Below are 24,049 nucleotides of genomic sequence, written 5' to 3'. Positions count from 1 at the left end.
AGTGTCCCATGCCACAAGGGTTGTGTACTCATGGATTGGTTTCAGGAACATAAAGGTGAATTTTCCTTGCTTGGCTGGCTTTCCCAGTCCCCAGATCTTAATCCTGTAGAGCGTCTCTGAGATGAGGCAGAAGCTGCGGTTCAGAGCTGTCTGTACCTCCACCCAATTTATGGCAAATGCGATAAGCTACCCTAAAGGCCAAAGGAGGTCCAACATGCTCCTCAATGGGTGGTGTCTCTAAAAGTGGCCATAATAAAGTATGCATATGCATGTGTCTTCTGTCCTTACTTTGCATAATTACTTTTACTATTATGTGCCAAACATAATGAGTCTCTCAGTGCAGGCACTGATATATACTGTACTTTGACTTCCTACCATTAATCATTTGAAGTGGCAAACAGCAAATATCAACTTAAATTAGCAGAAAATAATTAGCTGTTTGGTTTTTTTTAATGACTACTTACTGAAACGCAAACACAGAACGGCATTACAGACTACTGCCTCTTTCCCCTAATCATTAACATAAGTGTCATGTGTTGTCAAAACACTTGTGACAGTGTTGACTATGGACCCAAGATATGCATTTTTTGCTTTTTATTATTGACATTGTCCTGTTCATCTCATACCATATACACTATTATTTGTGTCATCAATATAGGTTGGTGTGTAAAGTGGTAAAAGAACAGAGTGGACTGTTGTCTCCCTGCTTGATTCTCTAAGACTGCTCAAGCAAGCTTAGGAGTACAGGGTTTTTCACATTTTAAGCATGTCATTTTCCAGAAACATAGCCATCCTCGCTTCATGTTATGTATGCAACTTATGTTCTCAAGTATTATTTAATTTCTCTCGGACTCAGTCTGTCTGTTGATAATGTGTACACAGGAATTACAACAAACACAGCAAGCACAAATTTGGTGCTAGGAGGTTAGGAGTCTTAGCAGAATCTAATGAAATCGGATGTTATGGCAGTATTAAATTGGACTCTCGTAATGCGAGTGTGTATAGTTTCTCACCTGTGAACACTGTCCCATCGTGTGTTAGGAGGGCAGCCCCCACTCTAAACTTGCTGTAGGGACAGTAGGCGAATTTCTTAGCTTCCAGAGCCTGTCGAATCAGCGTGCTTATCTCGGAGCAGTTACTCTTCAGACTCGTCGTTGTAGCATCCAGCAGTTCCTGTTTTACTTTAGAGTCTGCCATTTTACTTTGTTGTGCATGTGTGCGTGGCATCTTACCGCAACTTGGCTCATTGCCCTTCACTCTGCAGCCAATTAGACGTTCCTTGAGTTAACATGTAGCCAATCCCAGTGTAGAATCTTCCATCCCTCCCCAACACACCCCATCACCAACTTCCCGTATCTGCTTTCATGCTCCGTGCTTGCGTAACTGTTCCAGCCCGGTCAGCTAGCTCTCGTTTTGCTAGAAGCTACCATTAATCATTTGAAGTGGCAAACAGCAAATATCAACTTAAATTAGCAGAAAATAATTAGCTGTTTGGTTTTTTTTAATGACTACTTACTGAAACACAAACACAGAACGGCATTACAGACTACTGCCTCTTTCCCCTAATCATTAACATAAGTATCATGTGTTGTCAAAACACTTGTGACAGTCATGTTTCTATCAAATATTTGTTTTTAAATCAGTGTTTTCAAGAACAGCTAGAGGTGAGCTCTGCAAAACTAATAATAACTTTCGTTTTTGAAGCCTGAGAAGAACCTATTGAGTAACAAGGGAGTAGACCAGTAACACGATTATTGCTCTTTAGTCCAATACCTTGAAATTTCACTTAACATTTCTTTTTTTTACATCCAATTTACGTAAATGCAAATTCTACAGTCAGAAGCCTTTGACGTCACAGCATACTCATTTACTAGATCTCCATGTAACGGTGAGGAGCGAGAGTCGGAATAACGGTCCAGAGTCCTATTACCAACACGGAGAGTACGGGAATACATGATTAACAAACAAAAAGATACAAAGCCACACGGGAAGCAGGCTAAAACAAAAAACGCTAGGAAAACTCGGTGCTAAGAAACATAAAGGCACGGAATCAATGAACAGCCAAAACTAAGGCAACAAAAGCAGGGTTAAAATACAATCAACTAAACGAGGGACAGGTGTTGAAAATCAAACGAGGGCCGGAGAAAACGAAACTATGGAACGGAACTAAAAAAACTCAAGACAGGGAAAACATGGAACACGGAAATTGGGAGGGACTGATCATGACCCTCTACAGGGTAAAATAACATTTAATACGCAAGCATCTGAAGCTTGTTGCTTCTTTCCAGAACAGGCGTCTTTCCAGAAACTGACAGTTCTCTTTGAAACTTTTGTTTCCGTAACACACTACAGTATAGGCACTCAACGGATGTTCCTCAGAAACCACAATCCATGACGCTCGCCACTGGCTTCATCTACCTCACCCCTACACCTGCACCTACCCCCACACAGTCGCATTCACTGAACCAACTATCAGACACAGTCGTACACACTGAACCACCTACCCCGACCCCTACACCTACATTAAGCTGGGATGACTTGCCTGATGCATTTGTCATCTCTAGTCTCATCTGCTTAGTGCACATGAGGTGGATTCAGAGTTCCTTCGTTCAGAGATACATTTGAGGAGTCCCCAGTCCTTCTCCATGCCCAGCTAGTGAAAACCAGAAACACAGTGGATCCTATGGCAGAGTCTTTCCATACCTGAGTGCTGACCTGCAAGACATGATCAAAACTAGAGATTATGTGGCAGCACCTAGTGTTCAGCTGGATCACTGCTCCAGTGCTCCCCAGCATTGTGGCAGGAAGCACAGAAACAAAGATAGTTCAGCAGTGGTCAACACCATCTCACATTACACAACTCATACATTTAACAGTAAAATGATACTGACAAAACGTGTCACAATTTCTTGCGAAACAAAAGGAAAAGACATAGTGTCCACAACTCAGGAAGCTACTGCTCCTTTAGGGGTGATGAGCCACACAATCAGCTCTGTCTCAACACAGTCCAGCACCAACACTCCATGGATAGACAGAGGATTTGCATAGGGTTTTTTTTTTTTTTAAATTGCAATGTTTGATAAGGACCACTTGGCTTTTTGTATCATTTTAATAAATACATTTATTATTTATTATTCTTTTAAACAATAGAAAGGTTTGTGCGATGTGCTCCTGAAACAGAATGTAGTTGAAATTTAATCACTTACTATGATAATTTTGCAGATGATAAATTTGGTTGAAATGAAAATTAGTTCCACCACAGTAGCATATTTGTGCCTATATCAAGAGATCTTCTCCCACTAATTTAAAAGGGCTATGTTCATAAAATCTTTCCTCTATAATTGAACACCCCACAGGTCTCAGACTATTCACTATTCCTTCTTAAACGTGGACAAGCACCGGAAGTGGATGGACCTGCTTCTGGCCATGGCCCTTGGCACCAGGCACTCGGACATGGAGTTGAACGAGGGCACGTCCTCCCACGAACCGGACTATACGGGCTACGTGCTGGCCCTCAACGGCCACAAGAAGTACCTCTGCCTCTTCCGACCTGTGCACGTGGACGACAAGGAGGACTCCAGCAGGTCATCTGACGAGGACGCCAGAGCTCCCCGGGCAGGGGTGAAGACGAGGTCCAAGGGCAGCTCCCGGCGGCAGACTTCCTCCACGCCGCATGTGTGCAGCAAGCTCGAGCGACTGAGCCTCTGGATGGAGAGGCTGATGGAGGGCAGTCTGCCTCGGCACTACGTCCCATCCTGGCCTGACCTGGAAGCCCTGCAGAAGTGACCAGGCTGACGGGATGCCGGGAGTCTGGGCCGGTACGTACGTGCCTCTGTCCAGTGCTCACAGTTGCAGCAGGTGTGGGGATCGCAGGGGGAGTTTATGATAATGGGTAGCAGGCTTTATTCATGACTGTGAGATGACCGTCAGTACACTCTGTCTAAGATGTGAGGTTTCGTTAGGGGATTGTTACTGTTTTATTGGATTATGCACTGAATCACTAGCGAGCTTGTTTTTGGAGCGCTGCGTGTGTGTTTTGCTGTCAAAGCAAGTGCTGCACTACCAATGAATTTAATTTCCAAAGACCTCATTTGAACTGCTGCTTTATGCTGTAGGAACTAGTGTCTTAAATGGTTTTGCCCTGGTAGGGAAGAGGAGAAAGCCATCCCAATACTCTGAGGGTACTTTTGTTGTTTAATCCCGGGCCTGTAAGTAATTTAGAATCTGCTCGTTCCTGTTCATACTAGACTCTTTGAACTGTGTAACAGCAGATTCAGAAACGGTACCAAATGGATTAATGGCCTGAATAGTAGTCCAAATGTCATGTGTGCAGGAGATTATTTTAACTACAAGCATTTTTTTATAATGAACAAAAATCACCTCAACTATAAGATGAATTCAAGGTGCAACGTGTAGGGTATCTAAGGGACGTGCGTGTCCATTTTCCTGAGGATCATGCTGTCGAGATGTGAACTAAGCACCTGAGCTAGATTGATCGTCTTTTACCATCTGGTCGGTGAATCCATGGCCAGACACGCGCGCCAAAATTGACCAGTACCGCTAAAGCGCCTGTGAGAGTTTCCAGCTGGTTGGGCAAAAGCTATTTTGGAAACTGTGCTGGCAAATCACTGCCAGTCACTTATAGGTGTTCAAAACCGAGCACTGTTTAACTGCTTTTTGAATAAATTAGTCTACTAAATTAACGTCGTTTAGTTCTTCCTTATGAGTAAGATATGTACGTGCGTGCATGAAATGAAATGTCACGGTTGCCTTGAAGCTTTGTTTGGGAGACTTGACTCGTTTCTAGACGTCACCTTTCCTTTAACCCTTAAATTCAGTTTATTTTAGGCACCTTTAATGCCTTTCCCCCCTGCATGTTGCACTTTGACAGCTTTTTAAATGTTCTATGCTTGGGACATTTTCATTAAAAAAAAAAGACTTCAGTGCAATGGTTTACAAAATGTTATTTGACCGTATTGCATCTAAATGACTAATTCTCATATGAAACAGCATATGAAAATCAGGGTTTAGGATGTTGAATACCCACATCCCCTTTATTTAAAAGATGTTTTATTTATAAGATGTTTGTCCTGTTTTCCCCCAAAAATGTTTAACTTAAATAAAGTTTACACAAAGGCTCCAGTTGTTCATAGTCTTATTAAAGAGTTTTAAACCATACATCATTCCTAAAGAAATAGAAGCAAACTTGATATTTGGTTGGTATCCAGTTTATTCAAAACACAACTGATTTCTCTCTTAAATGGTAGTAGAAATGTAAATATTAATTTGTATATTTACTTCTTGTGAAATACACTAAGCCAAACAGGATTTATAATGCACATTTCCACATCCTGTCTTCAGCATCACGGAAGCAGTAGTGGTACAGAGGTATGCAAGTCCAGCCACTAGTAAAGCATTTTTCATTGAAGACACAGGCAACAATGTTTTTATTTGACTTTGATAATCTGTTCCAAAGCCTGTGCTGTTCTTTTCTAGTTGTTTGTTCATCCACATTCATTTTGTAGCTGGTTCGACATCCTTAGGAATGGAATGCTCCCTCTTCATCTTCAGGTCCTCTGGGCCAAATGACTCCGGCAGCAGCTCTTCCACAGTCTTCTCCATGTAGGAGCCATCCGGCTTGGACAGGTACACGTCCCAGCTGGCCCCAAACTGGAGACATGAGTCATGATGTTAGAAAGCACACGCAGCCCCATAACATGATGGAGGTTTGATTTTCTAGCTGTGACACCACTCACCTCTCTCATGAATTGCCTGCAGCCACCACAGGGCGAGATGAACTGTTCGCGCAAATCGCTGGAAAGTCAAAAGTAGGTTACTGCTATATAGTTAGTCATGCATCAGGTTAGAGTTGATAACAATCATGTCTTATTTATGGGTAAGGTATCTTTGTAAAGCTCAGTTTAGGGGATACATTCTATGTAATATCTAAAAGGTAACGTACCTGGCTATTGCTATGGCTTTGAAATCTCTAAAGCCTTCGGATACAGCTTTTGAGATGGCGGTTCTCTCTGCACAGATTCCCAGGTTGTAACAGGCATTTTCAACATTGCAACCTGCTCAAAGAAAATGGAACAAAAGAGAATTGCCATTGCTAGTAAACCCACTTAGTTTAGTTTAAGCTTTATAGGAGTTAGATACATATAGGGTGTCATATATACACACTGAATGGCCACTTTAGTACAGACACCTGCCCTTCCATGATTGGAGCTTCCTTGTATGGAAATTGGACATGTGACACTGGAGTGCAGCATAAAGTCAGGTGTGCAAGTTTTCCGTGTAACATTTCAGTGTGAATCCACATTAGAATTGGAAAATTGAGCAACTTCATATGAGGTATGGTCAGTCAGGCTAAACTAGTCTGGACCAGAATTTCAAAAACTGCCAGCCTGGTGGGGTTCTTGTGCAACAGTTGTTATGCCCCTGCTTGCCAAATCTGCGGCGCTCCCTTCCTGATGACTCCAGCCCTGACGTGCTCCAGTTCAGTACTTGGATACTACTGCTGTGTTGTTACTGGCTCATCACCTAAGAAATCAAGATGGCCTATATATGGACCAAGTTGGGAGACAGAAGATGGCTTCTTATGGCTCAGCTTTGTTAGCTCTGCCTCTGCTTAGTATTTGTTCTTGTTTAGCTTCTTTGGAATTGTCTTTGTTACCCTGCCTCAGCCTGTTACTGGGTGATAATTAGGTTGTATTGGTTTTTATCCCCGTTATCCTGAGAGTTTGCTGGCCTTGCGTTTGTGTCTGCCCAGTTTCCCTGTGTATTCTTGCTGTTTCTTTGTGTCTGCCATGTGTGAAGATCTTGGTGACTGTAAATACTAGTTGCATTTACTAGCATACATAGTATTTACTAGTTGTATTTACTAGCCTGTTTGTTTGGGATTGGGGTTTGTGTCTGTTTTTCTGGTTAGGGAATCAGTTTTTTTTTGTTTTTGTTTTGTTTGAGGGTAGGTGGGTCTGGGAATTATGCTGTAGTGTGGGCTTTGTTGTTTGTTTTGGCATTGTACCCACTCCTGATGATTCACCAGTGTGAGTTCTTCTGACAGTACAATACATCACATTGACATATATCTTTTGCTTTGGGTTCTTTTATTCCATAGTCCATCTGGCTCAGTTATTCGAATTAGTATTGTGTTGCTGTTAGGGCCACGCTGCCTAGACTGGGGACATGACATGGTGTCGGATGTGTTGAGAGTAAACCAAGAATGGTGCGATTGAGAGTGTCCAGTGAATGAGGATCCTACGGACATAAACAACCCGTCAATGAAAGTGGTCAGACGAGGACGTCAAGAATCGTTCTGATGAACAGGAGGTGCGCAGTCAAGTAAATTGTAGCTGAACACAACACTGGTGTGTGCATGTCCAACTTAAAACTCATCACAAAAATTGGATCACTCAGCAGTGGAAAAGCATTGCCTGGTCAGATGAATCCAGATTTATGTTGTACTGTGCTGATGGCAAGGTTAGAAGCATGAAGCAAGCAAGCATGAATTGCCATTTACCCGACACCTTCATCCAAATGGACTTACAATTATAACTGAGTATACCTTGAGCAGTTGAGGGTTAAGGTCCTTGCTCAGAGGCACAACAGTGGCAACTTGGCAGGGGTGGGGCTTGAACCAGCAACCTTCCAATTACAAGTCAAGTACTTTAACCACTGATGAGTCCTTCCTGTTAGGTGTCAACAGTTTGATGCTGGTGGAGGTGGAATAACCATGTGTGGCATATTTTCACGGCACACCCTGGAACCGTAGGCCTTACCTAAGCATTGCGGCCAACCGAGTTAATTCCTTCAGGGCAGCTGTTCACCCTACAGCAGAACAGTGTCCCATGCCACAAGGGTTGTGTACTCATGGATTGGTTTCAGGAACATAAAGGTGAATTTTCCTTGCTTGGCTGGCTTTCCCAGTCCCCAGATCTTAATCCTGTAGAGCGTCTCTGAGATGAGGCAGAAGCTGCGGTTCAGAGCTGTCTGTACCTCCACCCAATTTATGGCAAATGCGATAAGCTACCCTAAAGGCCAAAGGAGGTCCAACATGCTCCTCAATGGGTGGTGTCTCTAAAAGTGGCCATAATAAAGTATGCATATGCATGTGTCTTCTGTCCTTACTTTGCATAATTACTTTTACTATTATGTGCCAAACATAATGAGTCTCTCAGTGCAGGCACTGATATATACTGTACTTTGACTTCCTACCATTAATCATTTGAAGTGGCAAACAGCAAATATCAACTTAAATTAGCAGAAAATAATTAGCTGTTTGGTTTTTTTTAATGACTACTTACTGAAACGCAAACACAGAACGGCATTACAGACTACTGCCTCTTTCCCCTAATCATTAACATAAGTGTCATGTGTTGTCAAAACACTTGTGACAGTGTTGACTATGGACCCAAGATATGCATTTTTTGCTTTTTATTATTGACATTGTCCTGTTCATCTCATACCATATACACTATTATTTGTGTCATCAATATAGGTTGGTGTGTAAAGTGGTAAAAGAACAGAGTGGACTGTTGTCTCCCTGCTTGATTCTCTAAGACTGCTCAAGCAAGCTTAGGAGTACAGGGTTTTTCACATTTTAAGCATGTCATTTTCCAGAAACATAGCCATCCTCGCTTCATGTTATGTATGCAACTTATGTTCTCAAGTATTATTTAATTTCTCTCGGACTCAGTCTGTCTGTTGATAATGTGTACACAGGAATTACAACAAACACAGCAAGCACAAATTTGGTGCTAGGAGGTTAGGAGTCTTTTAGCAGAATCTAATGAAATCGGATGTTATGGCAGTATTAAATTGGACTCTCGTAATGCGAGTGTGTACAGTTTCTCACCTGTGAACACTGTCCCATCGTGTGTTATGAGGGCAGCCCCCACTCTAAACTTGCTGTAGGGACAGTAGGCGAATTTCTTAGCTTCCAGAGCCTGTCGAATCAGCGTGCTTATCTCGGAGCAGTTACTCTTCAGACTCGTCGTTGTAGCATCCAGCAGTTCCTGTTTTACTTTAGAGTCTGCCATTTTACTTTGTTGTGCATGTGTGCGTGGCATCTTACCGCAACTTGGCTCATTGCCCTTCACTCTGCAGCCAATTAGACGTTCCTTGAGTTAACATGTAGCCAATCCCAGTGTAGAATCTTCCATCCCTCCCCAACACACCCCATCACCAACTTCCCGTATCTGCTTTCATGCTCCGTGCTTGCGTAACTGTTCCAGCCCGGTCAGCTAGCTCTCGTTTTGCTAGAAGCTGAGAGCATGCCGCAGTTTAAAGGTCACTGAGCGATGACGGTCATGTTTCTATCAAATATTTGTTTTTAAATCAGTGTTTTCAAGAACAGCTAGAGGTTGGCTCTGCAAAACTAATAATAACTTTCGTTTTTAAAGCCTGAGAAGAACCTATTGAGTAACAAGGGAGTAGACCAGTAACACGATTATTGCTCTTTAGTCCAATACCTCGAAATTTCACTTAACATTTCTTTTTTTTACATCCAATTTACGTAAATGCAAATTCTACAGTCAGAAGCCTTTGACGTCACAGCATACTCATTTACTAGATCTCCATGTAACGGTGAGGAGCGAGAGTCGGAATAACGGTCCAGAGTCCTATTACCAACACGGAGAGTACGGGAATACATGATTAACAAACAAAAAGATACAAAGCCACACGGGAAGCAGGCTAAAACAAAAAACGCTAGGAAAACTCGGTGCTAAGAAACATAAAGGCACGGAATCAATGAACAGCCAAAACTAAGGCAACAAAAGCAGGGTTAAAATACAATCAACTAAACGAGGGACAGGTGTTGAAAATCAAACGAGGGCCGGAGAAAACGAAACTATGGAACGGAACTAAAAAAATCTCAAGACAGGGAAAACATGGAACACGGAAATTGGGAGGGACTGATCATGACCCTCTACAGGGTAAAATAACATTTAATACACAAGCATCTGAAGCTTGTTGCTTCTTTCCAGAACAGGCGTCTTTCCAGAAACTGACAGTTCTCTTTGAAACTTTTGTTTCCGTAACACACTACAGTATAGGCACTCAACGGATGTTCCTCAGAAACCACAATCCATGATGCTCGCCACTGGCTTCATCTACCTCACCCCTACACCTGCACCTACCCCTACACAGTCGCATTCACTGAACCAACTATCAGACACAGTCGTACACACTGAACCACCTACCCCGACCCCTACACCTACATTAAGCTGGGATGACTTGCCTGATGCATTTGTCATCTCTAGTCTCATCTGCTTAGTGCACATGAGGTGGATTCAGAGTTCCTTTGTTCAGAGATACATTTGAGGAGTCCCCAGTCCTTCTCCATGCCCAGCTAGTGAAAACCAGAAACACAGTGGATCCTATGGCAGAGTCTTTCCATACCTGAGTGCTGACCTGCAAGACATGATCAAAACTAGAGATTATGTGGCAGCACCTAGTGTTCAGCTGGATCACTGCTCCAGTGCTCCCCAGCATTGTGACAGGAAGCACAGAAACAAAGATAGTTCAGCAGTGGTCAACACCATCTCACATTACACAACTCATACATTTAACAGTAAAATGATACTGACAAAACGTGTCACAATTTCTTGCGAAACAAAAGGAAAAGACATAGTGTCCACAACTCAGGAAGCTACTGCTCCTTTAGGGGTGATGAGCCACACAATCAGCTCTGTCTCAACACAGTCCAGCACCAACACTCCATGGATAGACAGAGGATTTGCATAGGGTTTTTTTTTTTTTTTTAAATTGCAATGTTTGATAAGGACCACTTGGCTTTTTGTATCATTTTAATAAATACATTTATTATTTATTATTCTTTTAAACAATAGAAAGGTTTGTGCGATGTGCTCCTGAAACAGAATGTAGTTGAAATTTAATCACTTACTATGATAATTTTGCAGATGATAAATTTGGTTGAAATGAAAATTAGTTCCACCACAGTAGCATATTTGTGCCTATATCAAGAGATCTTCTCCCACTAATTTAAAAGGGCTATGTTCATAAAATCTTTCCTCTATAATTGAACACCCCACAGGTCTCAGATTATTCACTATTCCTTCTTAAACGTGGACAAGCACCGGAAGTGGATGGACCTGCTTCTGGCCATGGCCCTTGGCACCAGGCACTCGGACATGGAGTTGAACGAGGGCACGTCCTCCCACGAACCGGACTATACGGGCTACGTGCTGGCCCTCAACGGCCACAAGAAGTACCTCTGCCTCTTCCGACCTGTGCACGTGGACGACAAGGAGGACTCCAGCAGGTCATCTGACGAGGACGCCAGAGCTCCCCGGGCAGGGGTGAAGACGAGGTCCAAGGGCAGCTCCCGGCGGCAGACTTCCTCCACGCCGCATGTGTGCAGCAAGCTCGAGCGACTGAGCCTCTGGATGGAGAGGCTGATGGAGGGCAGTCTGCCTCGGCACTACGTCCCATCCTGGCCTGACCTGGAAGCCCTGCAGAAGTGACCAGGCTGACGGGATGCCGGGAGTCTGGGCCGGTACGTACGTGCCTCTGTCCAGTGCTCACAGTTGCAGCAGGTGTGGGGATCGCAGGGGGAGTTTATGATAATGGGTAGCAGGCTTTATTCATGACTGTGAGATGACCGTCAGTACACTCTGTCTAAGATGTGAGGTTTCGTTAGGGGATTGTTACTGTTTTATTGGATTATGCACTGAATCACTAGCGAGCTTGTTTTTGGAGCGCTGCGTGTGTGTTTTGCTGTCAAAGCAAGTGCTGCACTACCAATGAATTTAATTTCCAAAGACCTCATTTGAACTGCTGCTTTATGCTGTAGGAACTAGTGTCTTAAATGGTTTTGCCCTGGTAGGGAAGAGGAGAAAGCCATCCCAATACTCTGAGGGTACTTTTGTTGTTTAATCCCGGGCCTGTAAGTAATTTAGAATCTGCTCGTTCCTGTTCATACTAGACTCTTTGAACTGTGTAACAGCAGATTCAGAAACGGTACCAAATGGATTAATGGCCTGAATAGTAGTCCAAATGTCATGTGTGCAGGAGATTATTTTAACTACAAGCATTTTTTTATAATGAACAAAAATCACCTCAACTATAAGATGAATTCAAGGTGCAACGTGTAGGGTATCTAAGGGACGTGCGTGTCCATTTTCCTGAGGATCATGCTGTCGAGATGTGAACTAAGCACCTGAGCTAGATTGATCGTCTTTTACCATCTGGTCGGTGAATCCATGGCCAGACACGCGCGCCAAAATTGACCAGTACCGCTAAAGCGCCTGTGAGAGTTTCCAGCTGGTTGGGCAAAAGCTATTTTGGAAACTGTGCTGGCAAATCACTGCCAGTCACTTATAGGTGTTCAAAACCGAGCACTGTTTAACTGCTTTTTGAATAAATTAGTCTACTAAATTAACGTCGTTTAGTTCTTCCTTATGAGTAAGATATGTACGTGCGTGCATGAAATGAAATGTCACGGTTGCCTTGAAGCTTTGTTTGGGAGACTTGACTCGTTTCTAGACGTCACCTTTCCTTTAACCCTTAAATTCAGTTTATTTTAGGCACCTTTAATGCCTTTCCCCCCTGCTTGTTGCACTTTGACAGCTTTTTAAATGTTCTATGCTTGGGACATTTTCATTAAAAAAAAAAAGACTTCAGTGCAATGGTTTACAAAATGTTATTTGACCGTATTGCATCTAAATGACTAATTCTCATATGAAACAGCATATGAAAATCAGGGTTTAGGATGTTGAATACCCACATCCCCTTTATTTAAAAGATGTTTTATTTATAAGATGTTTGTCCTGTTTTCCCCCAAAAATGTTTAACTTTATTTAAGTTTACACAAAGGCTCCAGTTGTTCATAGTCTTATTAAAGAGTTTTAAACCATACATCATTCCTAAAGAAATAGAAGCAAACTTGATATTTGGTTGGTATCCAGTTTATTCAAAACACAACTGATTTCTCTCTTAAATGGTAGTAGAAATGTAAATATTAATTTGTATATTTACTTCTTGTGAAATACACTAAGCCAAACAGGATTTATAATGCACATTTCCACATCCTGTCTTCAGCATCACAGAAGCAGTAGTGGTACAGAGGTATGCAAGTCCAGCCACTAGTAAAGAATTTTTCATTGAAGACACAGGCAACAATGTTTTTATTTGACTTTGATAATCTCTTCCAAAGCCTGTGCTGTTCTTTTCTAGTTGTTTGTTCATCCACATTCATTTTGTAGCTGGTTCGACATCCTTAGGAATGGAATGCACCCTCTTCATCTTCAGGTCCTCTGGGCCAAATGACTCCGGCAGCAGCTCTTCCACAGTCATCTCCATGTAGGAGCCGTCCGGCTTGGACAGGTACACGTCCCAGCTGGCCCCAAACTGGAGACATGAGTCATGATGTTACAAAGCACACGCAGCCCCATAACATGATGGAGGTTTGATGTTCTAGCTGTGACACCACTCACCTCTCTCATGAATTGCCTGCAGCCACCACAGGGCGAGATGAACTGTTCGCGCAAATCGCTGGAAAGTCAAAAGTAGGTTACTGCTATATAGTTAGTCATGCATCAGGTTAGAGTTGATAACAATCATGTCTTATTTATGGGTAAGGTATCTTTGTAAAGCTCAGTTTAGGGGATACATTCTATGTAATATCTAAAAGGTAACGTACCTGGCTATTGCTATGGCTTTGAAATCTCTAAAGCCTTCGGATACAGCTTTTGAGATGGCGGTTCTCTCTGCACAGATTCCCAGGTTGTAACAGGCATTTTCAACATTGCAACCTGCTCAAAGAAAATGGAACAAAAGAGAATTGCCATTGCTAGTAAACCCACTTAGTTTAGTTTAAGCTTTATAGGAGTTAGATACATATAGGGTGTCATATATATATATATACACTGAATGGCCACTTTAGTACAGACACCTGCCCTTCCATGATTGGAGCTTCCTTGTATGGAAATTGGACATGTGACACTGGAGTGCAGCATAAAGTCAGGTGTACAAGTTTTCCGTGTAACATTTCAGTGTGAATCCACATTAGAATTGGAAAATTGAGCAACTTCATATGAGGTATGGTCAGTCAGGCTAAACTAGTCTGGACCAGAATTTCAAAAACTGCCAGCCTGGTGGGGTTCTTGTGCAACAGTTGTTATGCCCCTGCTTGCCAAATCTGCGGCGCTCCCTTCCTGATGACTCCAGCCCTGACGTGCTCCAGTTCAGTACTTGGATACTACTGCTGTCTTGTTACTGGCTCATCACCTAAGAAATCAAGATGGCCTATATATGGACCAAGTTGGGAGACAGAAGATGGCTTCTTATGGCTCAGCTTTGTTAGCTCTGCCTCTGCTTAGTACTTGTTCTTGTTTAGCTTCTTTGGAATTGTCTTTGTTACCCTGCCTCAGCCTGTTACTGGGTGATAATTAGGTTGTATTGGTTTTTATCCCCGTTATCCTGAGAGTTTGCTGGCCTTGCGTTTGTGTCTGCCCAGTTTCCCTGTGTATTCTTGCTGTTTCTTTGTGTCTGCCATGTGTGAAGATCTTGGTGACTGTAAATACTAGTTGTATTTACTAGCATTTACTAGCATACATAGTATTTACTAGTTGTATTTACTAGCCTGTTTGTTTGGGATTGGGGTTTGTGTCTGTTTTTCTGGTTAGGGAATCAGTTTTTTTTTGTTTTTTGTTTTGTTTGAGGGTAGGTGGGTCTGGGAATTATGCTGTAGTGTGGGCTTTGTTGTTTGTTTTGGCATTGTACCCACTCCTGATGATTCACCAGTGTGAGTTCTTCTGACAGTACAATACATCACATTGACATATACCTTTTGCTTTGGGTTCTTTTATTCCATAGTCCATCTGGCTCAGTTATTCGAATTAGTATTGTGTTGCTGTTAGGGCCACGCTGCCTAGACTGGGGACATGACATGGTGTCGGATGTGTTGAGAGTAAACCAAGAATGGTGCGATTGAGAGTGTCCAGTGAATGAGGATCCTACGGACATAAACAACCCGTCAATGAAAGTGGTCAGACGAGGACGTCAAGAATCGTTCTGATGAACAGGAGGTGCGCAGTCAAGTAAATTGTAGCTGAACACAACACTGGTGTGTGCATGTCCAACTTAAAACTCATCACAAAAATTGGATCACTCAGCAGTGGAAAAGCATTGCCTGGTCAGATGAGTCCAGATTTATGCTGTACTGTGCTGATGGCAAGGTTAGAAGCATGAAGCAAGCAAGCATGAATTGCCATTTACCCGACACCTTCATCCAAATCGACTTACAATTATAACTGAGTATACCTTGAGCAGTTGAGGGTTAAGGTCCTTGCTCAGAGGCACAACAGTGGCAACTTGGCAGGGGTGGGGCTTGAACCAGCAACCTTCCAATTACAAGTCAAGTACTTTAACCACTGATGAGTCCTTCCTGTTAGGTGTCAACAGTTTGATGCTGGTGGAGGTGGAATAACCATGTGTGGCATATTTTCACGGCACACCCTGGAACCGTAGGCCTTACCTAAGCATTGCGGCCAACCGAGTTAATTCCTTCAGGGCAGCTGTTCACCCTACAGCAGAACAGTGTCCCATGCCACAAGGGTTGTGTACTCATGGATTGGTTTCAGGAACATAAAGGTGAATTTTCCTTGCTTGGCTGGCTTTCCCAGTCCCCAGATCTTAATCCTGTAGAGCGTCTCTGAGATGAGGCAGAAGCTGCGGTTCAGAGCTGTCTGTACCTCCACCCAATTTATGGCAAATGCGATAAGCTACCCTAAAGGCCAAAGGAGGTCCAACATGCTCCTCAATGGGTGGTGTCTCTAAAAGTGGCCATAATAAAGTATGCATATGCATGTGTCTTCTGTCCTTACTTTGCATAATTACTTTTACTATTATGTGCCAAACATAATGAGTCTCTCAGTGCAGGCACTGATATATACTGTACTTTGACTTCCTACCATTAATCATTTGAAGTGGCAAACAGCAAATATCAACTTAAATTAGCAGAAAATAATTAGCTGTTTGGTTTTTTTTAATGACTACTTACTGAAACGCAAACACAGAACGGCATTACAGACTACTGCCTCTTTCCCCTAATCATTAACATAAGTATCATGTGTTGTCAAAACACTTGTGACAGTCATGTTTCTATCAAATATTTGTTTTTAAATCAGTGTTTTCAAGAACAGCTAGAGGTGAGCTCTGCAAAACTAATAATAACTTTCGTTTTTGAAGCCTGAGAAGAACCTATTGAGTAACAAGGGAGTAGACCAGTAACACGATTATTGCTCTTTAGTCCAATACCTTGAAATTTCACTTAACATTTCTTTTTTTTACATCCAATTTACGTAAATGCAAATTCTACAGTCAGAAGCCTTTGACGTCACAGCATACTCATTTACTAGATCTCCATGTAACGGTGAGGAGCGAGAGTCGGAATAACGGTCCAGAGTCCTATTACCAACACGGAGAGTACGGGAATACATGATTAACAAACAAAAAGATACAAAGCCAAACGGGAAGCAGGCTAAAACAAAAGACGCTAGGAAAACTCGGTGCTAAGAAACATAAAGGCACGGAGTACAAACTTAACAGACGCACGGCATCAATGAACAGCCAAAACTAAGCCAACAAAGGCAGGGTTAAAATACAATCAACTAAACGAGGGACAGGTGTTGAAAATCAAACGAGGGCCGGAGAAAACGAAACTATGGAACGGAACTAAAAAAACTCAAGACAGGGAAAACATGGAACACGGAAATTGGGAGGGACTGATCATGACCCTCTACAGGGTAAAATAACATTTAATACGCAAGCATCTGAAGCTTGTTGCTTCTTTCCAGAAACTGACAGTTCTCTTTGAAACTTTTGTTTCCGTAACACACTACAGTATAGGCACTCAACGGATGTTCCTCATAAACCACAATCCATGACGCTCGCCACTGGCTTCATCTACCTCACCCCTACACCTGCACCTACCCCCACACAGTCGCATTCACTGAACCAACTATCAGACACAGTCGTACACACTGAACCACCTACCCCGACCCCTACACCTACATTAAGCTGGGATGACTTGCCTGATGCATTTGTCATCTCTAGTCTCATCTGCTTAGTGCACATGAGGTGGATTCAGAGTTCCTTCGTTCAGAGATACATTTGAGGAGTCCCCAGTCCTTCTCCATGCCCAGCTAGTGAAAACCAGAAACACAGTGGATCCTATGGCAGAGTCTTTCCATACCTGAGTGCTGACCTGCAAGACATGATCAAAACTAGAGATTATGTGGCAGCACCTAGTGTTCAGCTGGATCACTGCTCCAGTGCTCCCCAGCATTGTGGCAGGAAGCACAGAAACAAAGATAGTTCAGCAGTGGTCAACACCATCTCACATTACACAACTCATACATTTAACAGTAAAATGATACTGACAAAACGTGTCACAATTTCTTGCGAAACAAAAGGAAAAGACATAGTGTCCACAACTCAGGAAGCTACTGCTCCTTTAGGGGTGATGAGCCACACAATCAGCTCTGTCTCAACACAGTCCAGCACCAACACTCCATGGATAGACAGAGGATTTGCATAGGGTTTCAAACTAAACACTGGGTTTAGTGGTTTAGAACTAAAAAAACTCAAGACAGGGAAAACATGGAACACGGAAATTGGGAGGGACTGATCATGACCCTCTACAGGGTAAAATAACATTTAATATGCAAGCCTCTGAAGCTTGTTGCTTTGGCCGCAGGCCAACACAAACAGGCGTCTTTCCAGAAACTGACAGTTCTCTTTTAAACTTTTGTGTCCGTAACACACTACAGTATAGGCACTCAACGGATGTTCCTCAGAAACCACAATCCATGATGCTCGCCACTGGCTTCATCTACCTCACCCCTACACCTGCACCTACCCCCACACAGTCGCATTCACTGAACCAACTATCAGACACAGAGGTGGATTCAGAGTTCCTTCGTTCAGAGGGGAAGTAAGATATTTTTGAGGAGTCAGCAGTGGTTAACACCATCTCACATTACACAACTCATACATTTAACAGTAAAATGATACTGACAAAATGTGTCACAATTTCTTGTGAAACAAAAGGAAAAGACATAGTGTCCACAACTCAGGAAGCTACTGCTCCTTTAGGGGTGATGAGCCACACAATCAGCTCTGTCTCAACACAGTCCAGCACCACCAATCCATGGATAGACAGAGGGTTTGCATAGGGTTTCAAACTAAACACTGGGAATAGTGTGTTAATACCAACCAAATATGTATCATATCTGGTTATTTCATTACCAGCCTGTTGACAGAGAGGGTGAAAAAATTCACCAACTGTCTGAATGCACTTTGGAGAGGCATTCTGGTGTCCATATACGTCTCAAATTATGTAGAATAATGGCTTTGTTTTACTAGGTAAGTTGTTTATGAAAGATTCCCAGTGCTGGGTAGCCTAACTCAGATTAGGGCCATCCTCCCTCATATGGGAAGTGCCCATGGGCATAATTGATGGCAGGAAAAGCACGCCAACATTTGAACTGCTGTCCATTTTGGGGCCACTCATTAGCACAGAATAATAAATGGAAAGGGGAATCATCAGCTGCAGTCTCTCTTTGCCTTTCTTACCTTTTTAAAGGGTCGCCATGTACTCATGAGGACGGACAATACCACAGTGGTAGCGCATATCGACCAGCAAGAGGTGGTCTTTGATTCCGCCCCTCACACTATTAGGCAAATAGATTGATCCTGTAGAACAATCCTCATTCCTTGTCTCTGAAAGGCATAGGTATGCAGGGCTTGGAGAAGGGTAGACTCCCCTTTACAGAGACTCAAAAGGCAACCCTAAGGTGGTGGAATAGATTTGGAGCCAAGATTTGGAATCAGAATGCCAGTGGATCTGTTTGCATCAGGAGAAAATGAGCAATGTCCTGTTTTCCTCTTTGCACCATTAGAGGACACCACTGAGAAAAGACAAATTAAGCCTTTTGTATGCATTCCCACCCACATGACTAATCTCCCCAACCACCACAATTTTTGGTTAATTTAGTAATCGATGGCCTGGAAAGCACAGAATAGCAGAGATTATTCAACTTGTCCATGACTATCTCTGGCAATCCCTGGCCACTTTTATTGAACAGGAAGCTGCTGAGCCAGGAACAGGGAGAAACATATAATTCCCAACGTTTAGTTTTATGGACTTCTTCTAGTTAATTGACCACAACTGAGCTACCACCAAATGTGACCAGAACCAGATCCCTTTATGGATACAAGCAGGTTTGTGTTTGAAGGGACAAGCTTGAGCTAATTTGTCAGGGCCTGGTTGTTTGAGATTATCATTCCTTCAGGATTTTATAGATAAGGGAATGATTTTTCAATCATAAAAGAGCAATTGAGAGCAAACAGGACCTTCTCTGGTTCTAAACTACTTTCTATGGTGGGAAGCAGAGCACCCAATTGAGCATAATCTGCAGGGCGGATAGACAGCCTGGGTGAATCAAAGAATAATTAAAATTTGTTCCACCTATGCATGAGTCAGAAAGATAAAGATTCTTATTTATATGTGAATATATGGAATCACTGAACAGCATATTAATAAAAAAGAAAATCTTGTTGCATGATGGTTTCCTTTTTTAAAAAATCTTTTCCTTATTGCCTATCACCCCATTTTGTAATGTATGCAATCCCTTTTTCCCTGCTCAATCCAGGGGAACCCCCACAGTAGTGCCAAACCTGGGAGCAGACCAAGACCTGCCAAACTCTGCAGAGTCAACTGCAGCCTTGCAGTACTCCAGCTGTGACCCACTTCAGCCTTTCAAAGAATACACCACAGGATGACCCCAAAGTGAGCATGGAGCTTATCAAGTGCACAGCAGCAGGCCACAGCAAAGCTTGGGGACCTTCCACTTTTCCTGCTCTTGGGGGAAGCCCAGCTCATGGTTGGAGTATGATTTGCTGAAGGCAGCCATCCTGCAGCAAATCAATTAAACCCCAGGGCAGCACCAGCAGTACTTCTGAATGCTGAGACTCAAAGAGTTTGACCAATCCTTCATCTTTGCACAGAAGTTCTGGGATTGTTACAAGCAATGGTTCTTCTCCAAGGAATGTGATTCCATGGCGATTAATGATCTCATAGTACAACACTTCACCTCCTGTCTACCTAAACAAACCTAAGTGGAATGGGCCTATCTCAAGACCACCTCATGGCATAACCAGGGAGAGTAAGCCTTTCTGTCTCTCTACTTGTCTCCACCCCTCAGAAATGAGGACACCTCCCAAACTTCTTCCCTGTATTCATATTCCCTTCTCCATTCCAGCCCCACCCCCTGTCCCCACGCTCACTTCCCTGCACTCTTTCTCCCTTTTCCTTCAAGTTGGGCTGGGTTGAGGCCCTTGCAGGAGAGCTGTTACTGTTCTGTGCCAGGGACACACTACCTGTCAGTGAAAATCAAATGGCATGCATATCAAGCCTTGGTGAATTTGATCTGCAATCAGACCACAATCCACAAATTCTTGGTTCAAAATTACTGGAAAAAAGCATGGCAGATGACAGGGACGTATGTATATGTGGACATTCCTGAATATCTATTTGTGTTTGTCATTATTGATTTTGGGGTAGAAAATCATAGTGTCAAGGCATGAATTTTGGGCATCAAATGGCCAGTCTCCGGGGATAATAAGGCAGGTGGACCTTGCCCTAGACATGTATGTGTGTGACATGTGAAGCCCTCAAGGAAGAAGCACCTCCAGGGCCGTCATCATCTGAACCAGAGCAGGAGGGGCCAGGGGGTGGGATCCAGCCAGCAAGGCCCTGCCCAAAAGGGGGGACTTGCACAAGAGTGCGTACTGGCTCACCACTGGAGTCCTCCTACAGGATTTCCCACTCATAGTCTCAGGACAACACCCCAATGCATAGCTTTGGGTAAGTGAAGGCAATTGATGGTCAGGTGCTTGACCATCAGGGCAGGTTGCCCTGTCATACCCAAAATTTCTTCATCATTAATGATGAATTATGTAGAGTGGCACAGGACACAAATAAATGAGATAATTATCCAGTTGGTGGTTACCATAAGCCACAGGAGCAGGCTTTTCCATGCAGCAGCTCATAATAATTCTTTGGCAGGGCACTTAGGGCAGGATAAAAGGCTAAAGCATCTAAGGCTGAATGGATCCCACGTCTGAGTCTGACAGTGGGGGTATGTGATGATGGGGTCACGGTTGAATGTCGTCTCTGGGCTGGAAAGACAGCCCAGGTAAATCAGTGAGTAAAATTGATGGCATCTGTGCATAGTTTGCGGCATCTTCCTTAAATGTAGGTTTTTCTTTCAGGTGCTAATGTATTATGTCAGTACTTTAACTCCTGATTGTCACCATTTGCTATTTTTGCTGGTCTTGAAAAGGTATTTTTACTTACTGACTGATTACTGATTACCATTACTGAAATGCACATGTGCAAGAAGTCTAGCTACCACATTTCAACCTAGCTGACGATTACATCCGCGCATAGTTTGCAGTTGCTTGCTTATATGCAGGTTTCTCTTTCACCCTTTGCTATTTTTACTGACCGGCTATATACCATTATTGAAATGCACATGTGCAAGAGGTCTAGCTAGCCAGATTTCAACCTACCTGATGTTAACTAGCAAGCAGTAAACTTCACCTAGGACATTTGGTATTTTGACAAACTAGCCCACCTTTAGATCATTTACCAATAGTTGCAGATATTATATGAGTATTGTAATACTCCAAGATATACAGAGGACTGCAAGAATGTATTGGGCCAGGAATGCATTTGTTGCTACATACTGGCCATAATTCAGTTAACCACTAGACCACTCACTTTCATGAGTGAATGTGTGATCTACACTTAGCTTAATAACTAGCTCTCTAGTCACACTTCAGTCTATATCTGCATCATTTACTGATAGTTGCAGAGTCAGAGAGGTTAGCTAGAGAGGTTAGCTAAGACTGTCATTTCATACCAAAACATATACTGTATTTATATAGTACTCTATTTTACATCTTTGGTCTACATGTTCAGGCTCTGGGGAAAATCTTTGTGTACTTTCTTAGGCAGGGTCACATGAAACAATATATGTAACATATAATAGATGCCACCTTTTATGCTCCACCACCTTCCAAAAACATTGTCTTCCAAAAGACATAGAAAAGTCATTGACACTTGTGTGACAAATGGTATATAGCCAATAATCATACAGCTACACTTGTCCAGGTTTGTTCTGAGGGGACTGCCTCTGTGGTATGGGATCTTTTTTGGGAAAGGTATATTGACTTGTTTTCATTAGGCTGGTTTTGTGTTTTAGATGTGACTAGCTGTTGTTTTGACTCTGGATATTTCATGTGTACCTATCAATTATACAGTACTCTGTTTTCCATGTTTCTGTAGATTGAATAATATACTATGTGGGTTTATTGTTTTTGGAAAAGTTCCCACATGCACTTTTCAACTGCGACTGATAGCTATCAGGGGTGACTTTTATATTTTCTTTCTTTGTTTGATTTTTGTTTTTGTTTGTAGGCAATTATCAAATACAACTTAACCGTGTTGTAAGTTTCTCGGTCTGGAACATATTAAACTCTGGGTCTGTTCTCAGCCGATCCCATTGAGCCACCCTACCAAGGGTTACACATCAGTTATTCATTACTGTAGAGTTTTGTAAATATTGTATTTTAATATTAATTCAACTTTCTGCAAGTGTATTATATCATCCCTGCAGTATATCTTGATTTCAGAAAGCTGTTAAAGTATCAAATCAAACTATTGAGATGAATCGTGATCTTTATAACTTTTTATTTTCTAAAAACAAAAACTTTAAAATGAGGTTAAAAGGCAGAGGCACCAGATGTATGACAAATTTCATACTGCGCTAAATTTGATTCATATGGGTACCTCTTTTCACAGTGAAAGAGACTGGCCATCTCCAGTTAAAGACTCAAGGAACATCTGTGTTCACACATTGCACATATGCACATATACAAAGTGTGTCCTATAAATACCACTCCAAAGTCCTGTAAATGACACATTTTTCCAGAATTTCTCCCCTTCTGATGTAAGTGGGTGGTCTTATATAAGTTCTATTCTTAACAGTCAGAAAGTTGATGCCCCTCCTACATGTTCTATGTTCCTACATACTCTACACAAACCTAAATTTGTTTTTATACATCACATGGTCTCTGACAAATTGGAGCATACCAGTGACACCAAGTTAGATAAAGCTAGACTGACATATATGATAGTTTGAGTGTATAGTTAATTAGCAGTGAAATCTATGTAATTTTACACTATCCACTGAGCAAGCTGTTCATGTGTAAGCCAATAGATTTCATCCTGTTAGCAAACACGGAAAACTATCATACTGTCTGCTCCAATGATCGAGGCTCATCTGCTGCCTGAACTATCTGCATCGGTATCCTCACTGGGAAGCTTGTACATGTATGGTTGCATTATTCTGATCTTTCTTGCACCATTACATCCAGCTAGGAATGTGTAGCGTAGCACTCTGCAAGTCTGTGACAGCACACTGTCAGTCAAGTACTGGAATGTAAAGACTGTGACCAGACTATTCTCAGCTAGGACTGATAAGTCAAGTTGATTTGCTTTTTGAGCAGTGTTTTTATCATATTTCTTTTCTATTTTTACTGAACGTTTGTTGAATGTATAATAGTCTAGTTTAGTATCATACAAACATTTTTATATGTTCCCTGAGTCTTTAAATAAATTTCTGGCACGCTAATCAGTCAGTAGTACTAGCTACTGGTTTTTCTGTGAACTTTTGTGAACAAGTGTGGTTGTGAGGTGGTGATGGGCATGGTTGTTATAGGAGACTAAATGACGAAAAGAAGAAAGCAAGAAAGATGGGTGGACAGACAGAAAGAAAGCTACTCATACATTATGCTGAATGGATTGGGTATTTTATATAAAATAAACATATTTAAATACGACTACTGTGAGCTGTAAATGAGTAGAGATAAAATAGGGGGCATTCCAGAACCTCATTCAGTCCCATGGTAGATAATAAATGCCAGCAACATTGTGGATACTTATCTAGAAGTG

At 42.3% G+C, this 24,049-nt stretch overlaps 4 protein-coding genes across 5 annotated transcripts; 2 read left to right on the top strand and 2 right to left on the bottom strand.

The window, feature by feature from the left end:
• Positions 1-2,219: 2,219 nt before the first annotated feature.
• On the top strand, positions 2,220-5,138 carry LOC118240361 (dnaJ homolog subfamily C member 16-like). Of its 2 annotated transcripts, none has more exons than XM_035520364.1 (2): positions 2,220-2,237; positions 3,357-5,138. In XM_035520364.1, exon 2 carries the CDS (start codon positions 3,409-3,411, stop codon positions 3,784-3,786), a length of 378 nt encoding a protein of 125 aa, XP_035376257.1. In that variant the 5' UTR covers positions 2,220-2,237; positions 3,357-3,408; the 3' UTR covers positions 3,787-5,138. The 2 variants fall into 2 exon arrangements, with proteins under 2 accessions (XP_035376257.1, XP_035376258.1); XM_035520365.1 differs by lacking the exon at positions 2,220-2,237 and adding an exon at positions 3,137-3,154.
• A 74-nt stretch (positions 5,139-5,212) lies between these two features.
• LOC113589983 (cytidine deaminase-like) lies at positions 5,213-9,145 on the bottom strand. Its single transcript, XM_027029901.2, has 4 exons — positions 8,858-9,145; positions 5,963-6,074; positions 5,757-5,814; positions 5,213-5,670 (listed from the first exon to the last, which is right to left on the bottom strand). The coding sequence occupies exons 1-4, from the start codon at positions 9,069-9,071 to the stop codon at positions 5,515-5,517; spliced, it is 540 nt and encodes a 179-aa protein (XP_026885702.2). The 5' UTR covers positions 9,072-9,145; the 3' UTR covers positions 5,213-5,514.
• A 1,913-nt stretch (positions 9,146-11,058) lies between these two features.
• On the top strand, positions 11,059-12,814 carry LOC118240362 (dnaJ homolog subfamily C member 16-like). Its single transcript, XM_035520366.1, has one exon. It carries the CDS (start codon positions 11,112-11,114, stop codon positions 11,487-11,489), a length of 378 nt encoding a protein of 125 aa, XP_035376259.1. The 5' UTR covers positions 11,059-11,111; the 3' UTR covers positions 11,490-12,814.
• Positions 12,815-12,916: 102 nt separating this feature from the next.
• On the bottom strand, positions 12,917-14,521 carry LOC118240384 (cytidine deaminase-like). The gene is made up of 4 exons (XM_035520597.1): positions 14,467-14,521; positions 13,667-13,781; positions 13,461-13,518; positions 12,917-13,374 (listed from the first exon to the last, which is right to left on the bottom strand). The coding sequence occupies exons 1-4, from the start codon at positions 14,519-14,521 to the stop codon at positions 13,219-13,221; spliced, it is 384 nt and encodes a 127-aa protein (XP_035376490.1). The 3' UTR covers positions 12,917-13,218.
• Between the last annotated feature and the right edge of the window lie 9,528 nt (positions 14,522-24,049).

Source organism: Electrophorus electricus, chromosome 20 (assembly GCF_013358815.1).
Source record: "Electrophorus electricus isolate fEleEle1 chromosome 20, fEleEle1.pri, whole genome shotgun sequence".
Taxonomy (NCBI): domain Eukaryota; kingdom Metazoa; phylum Chordata; class Actinopteri; order Gymnotiformes; family Gymnotidae; genus Electrophorus; species Electrophorus electricus.
Note: the sequence above shows the minus strand (reverse complement) of the source record. Positions and strands in the feature narration are given on the sequence as shown.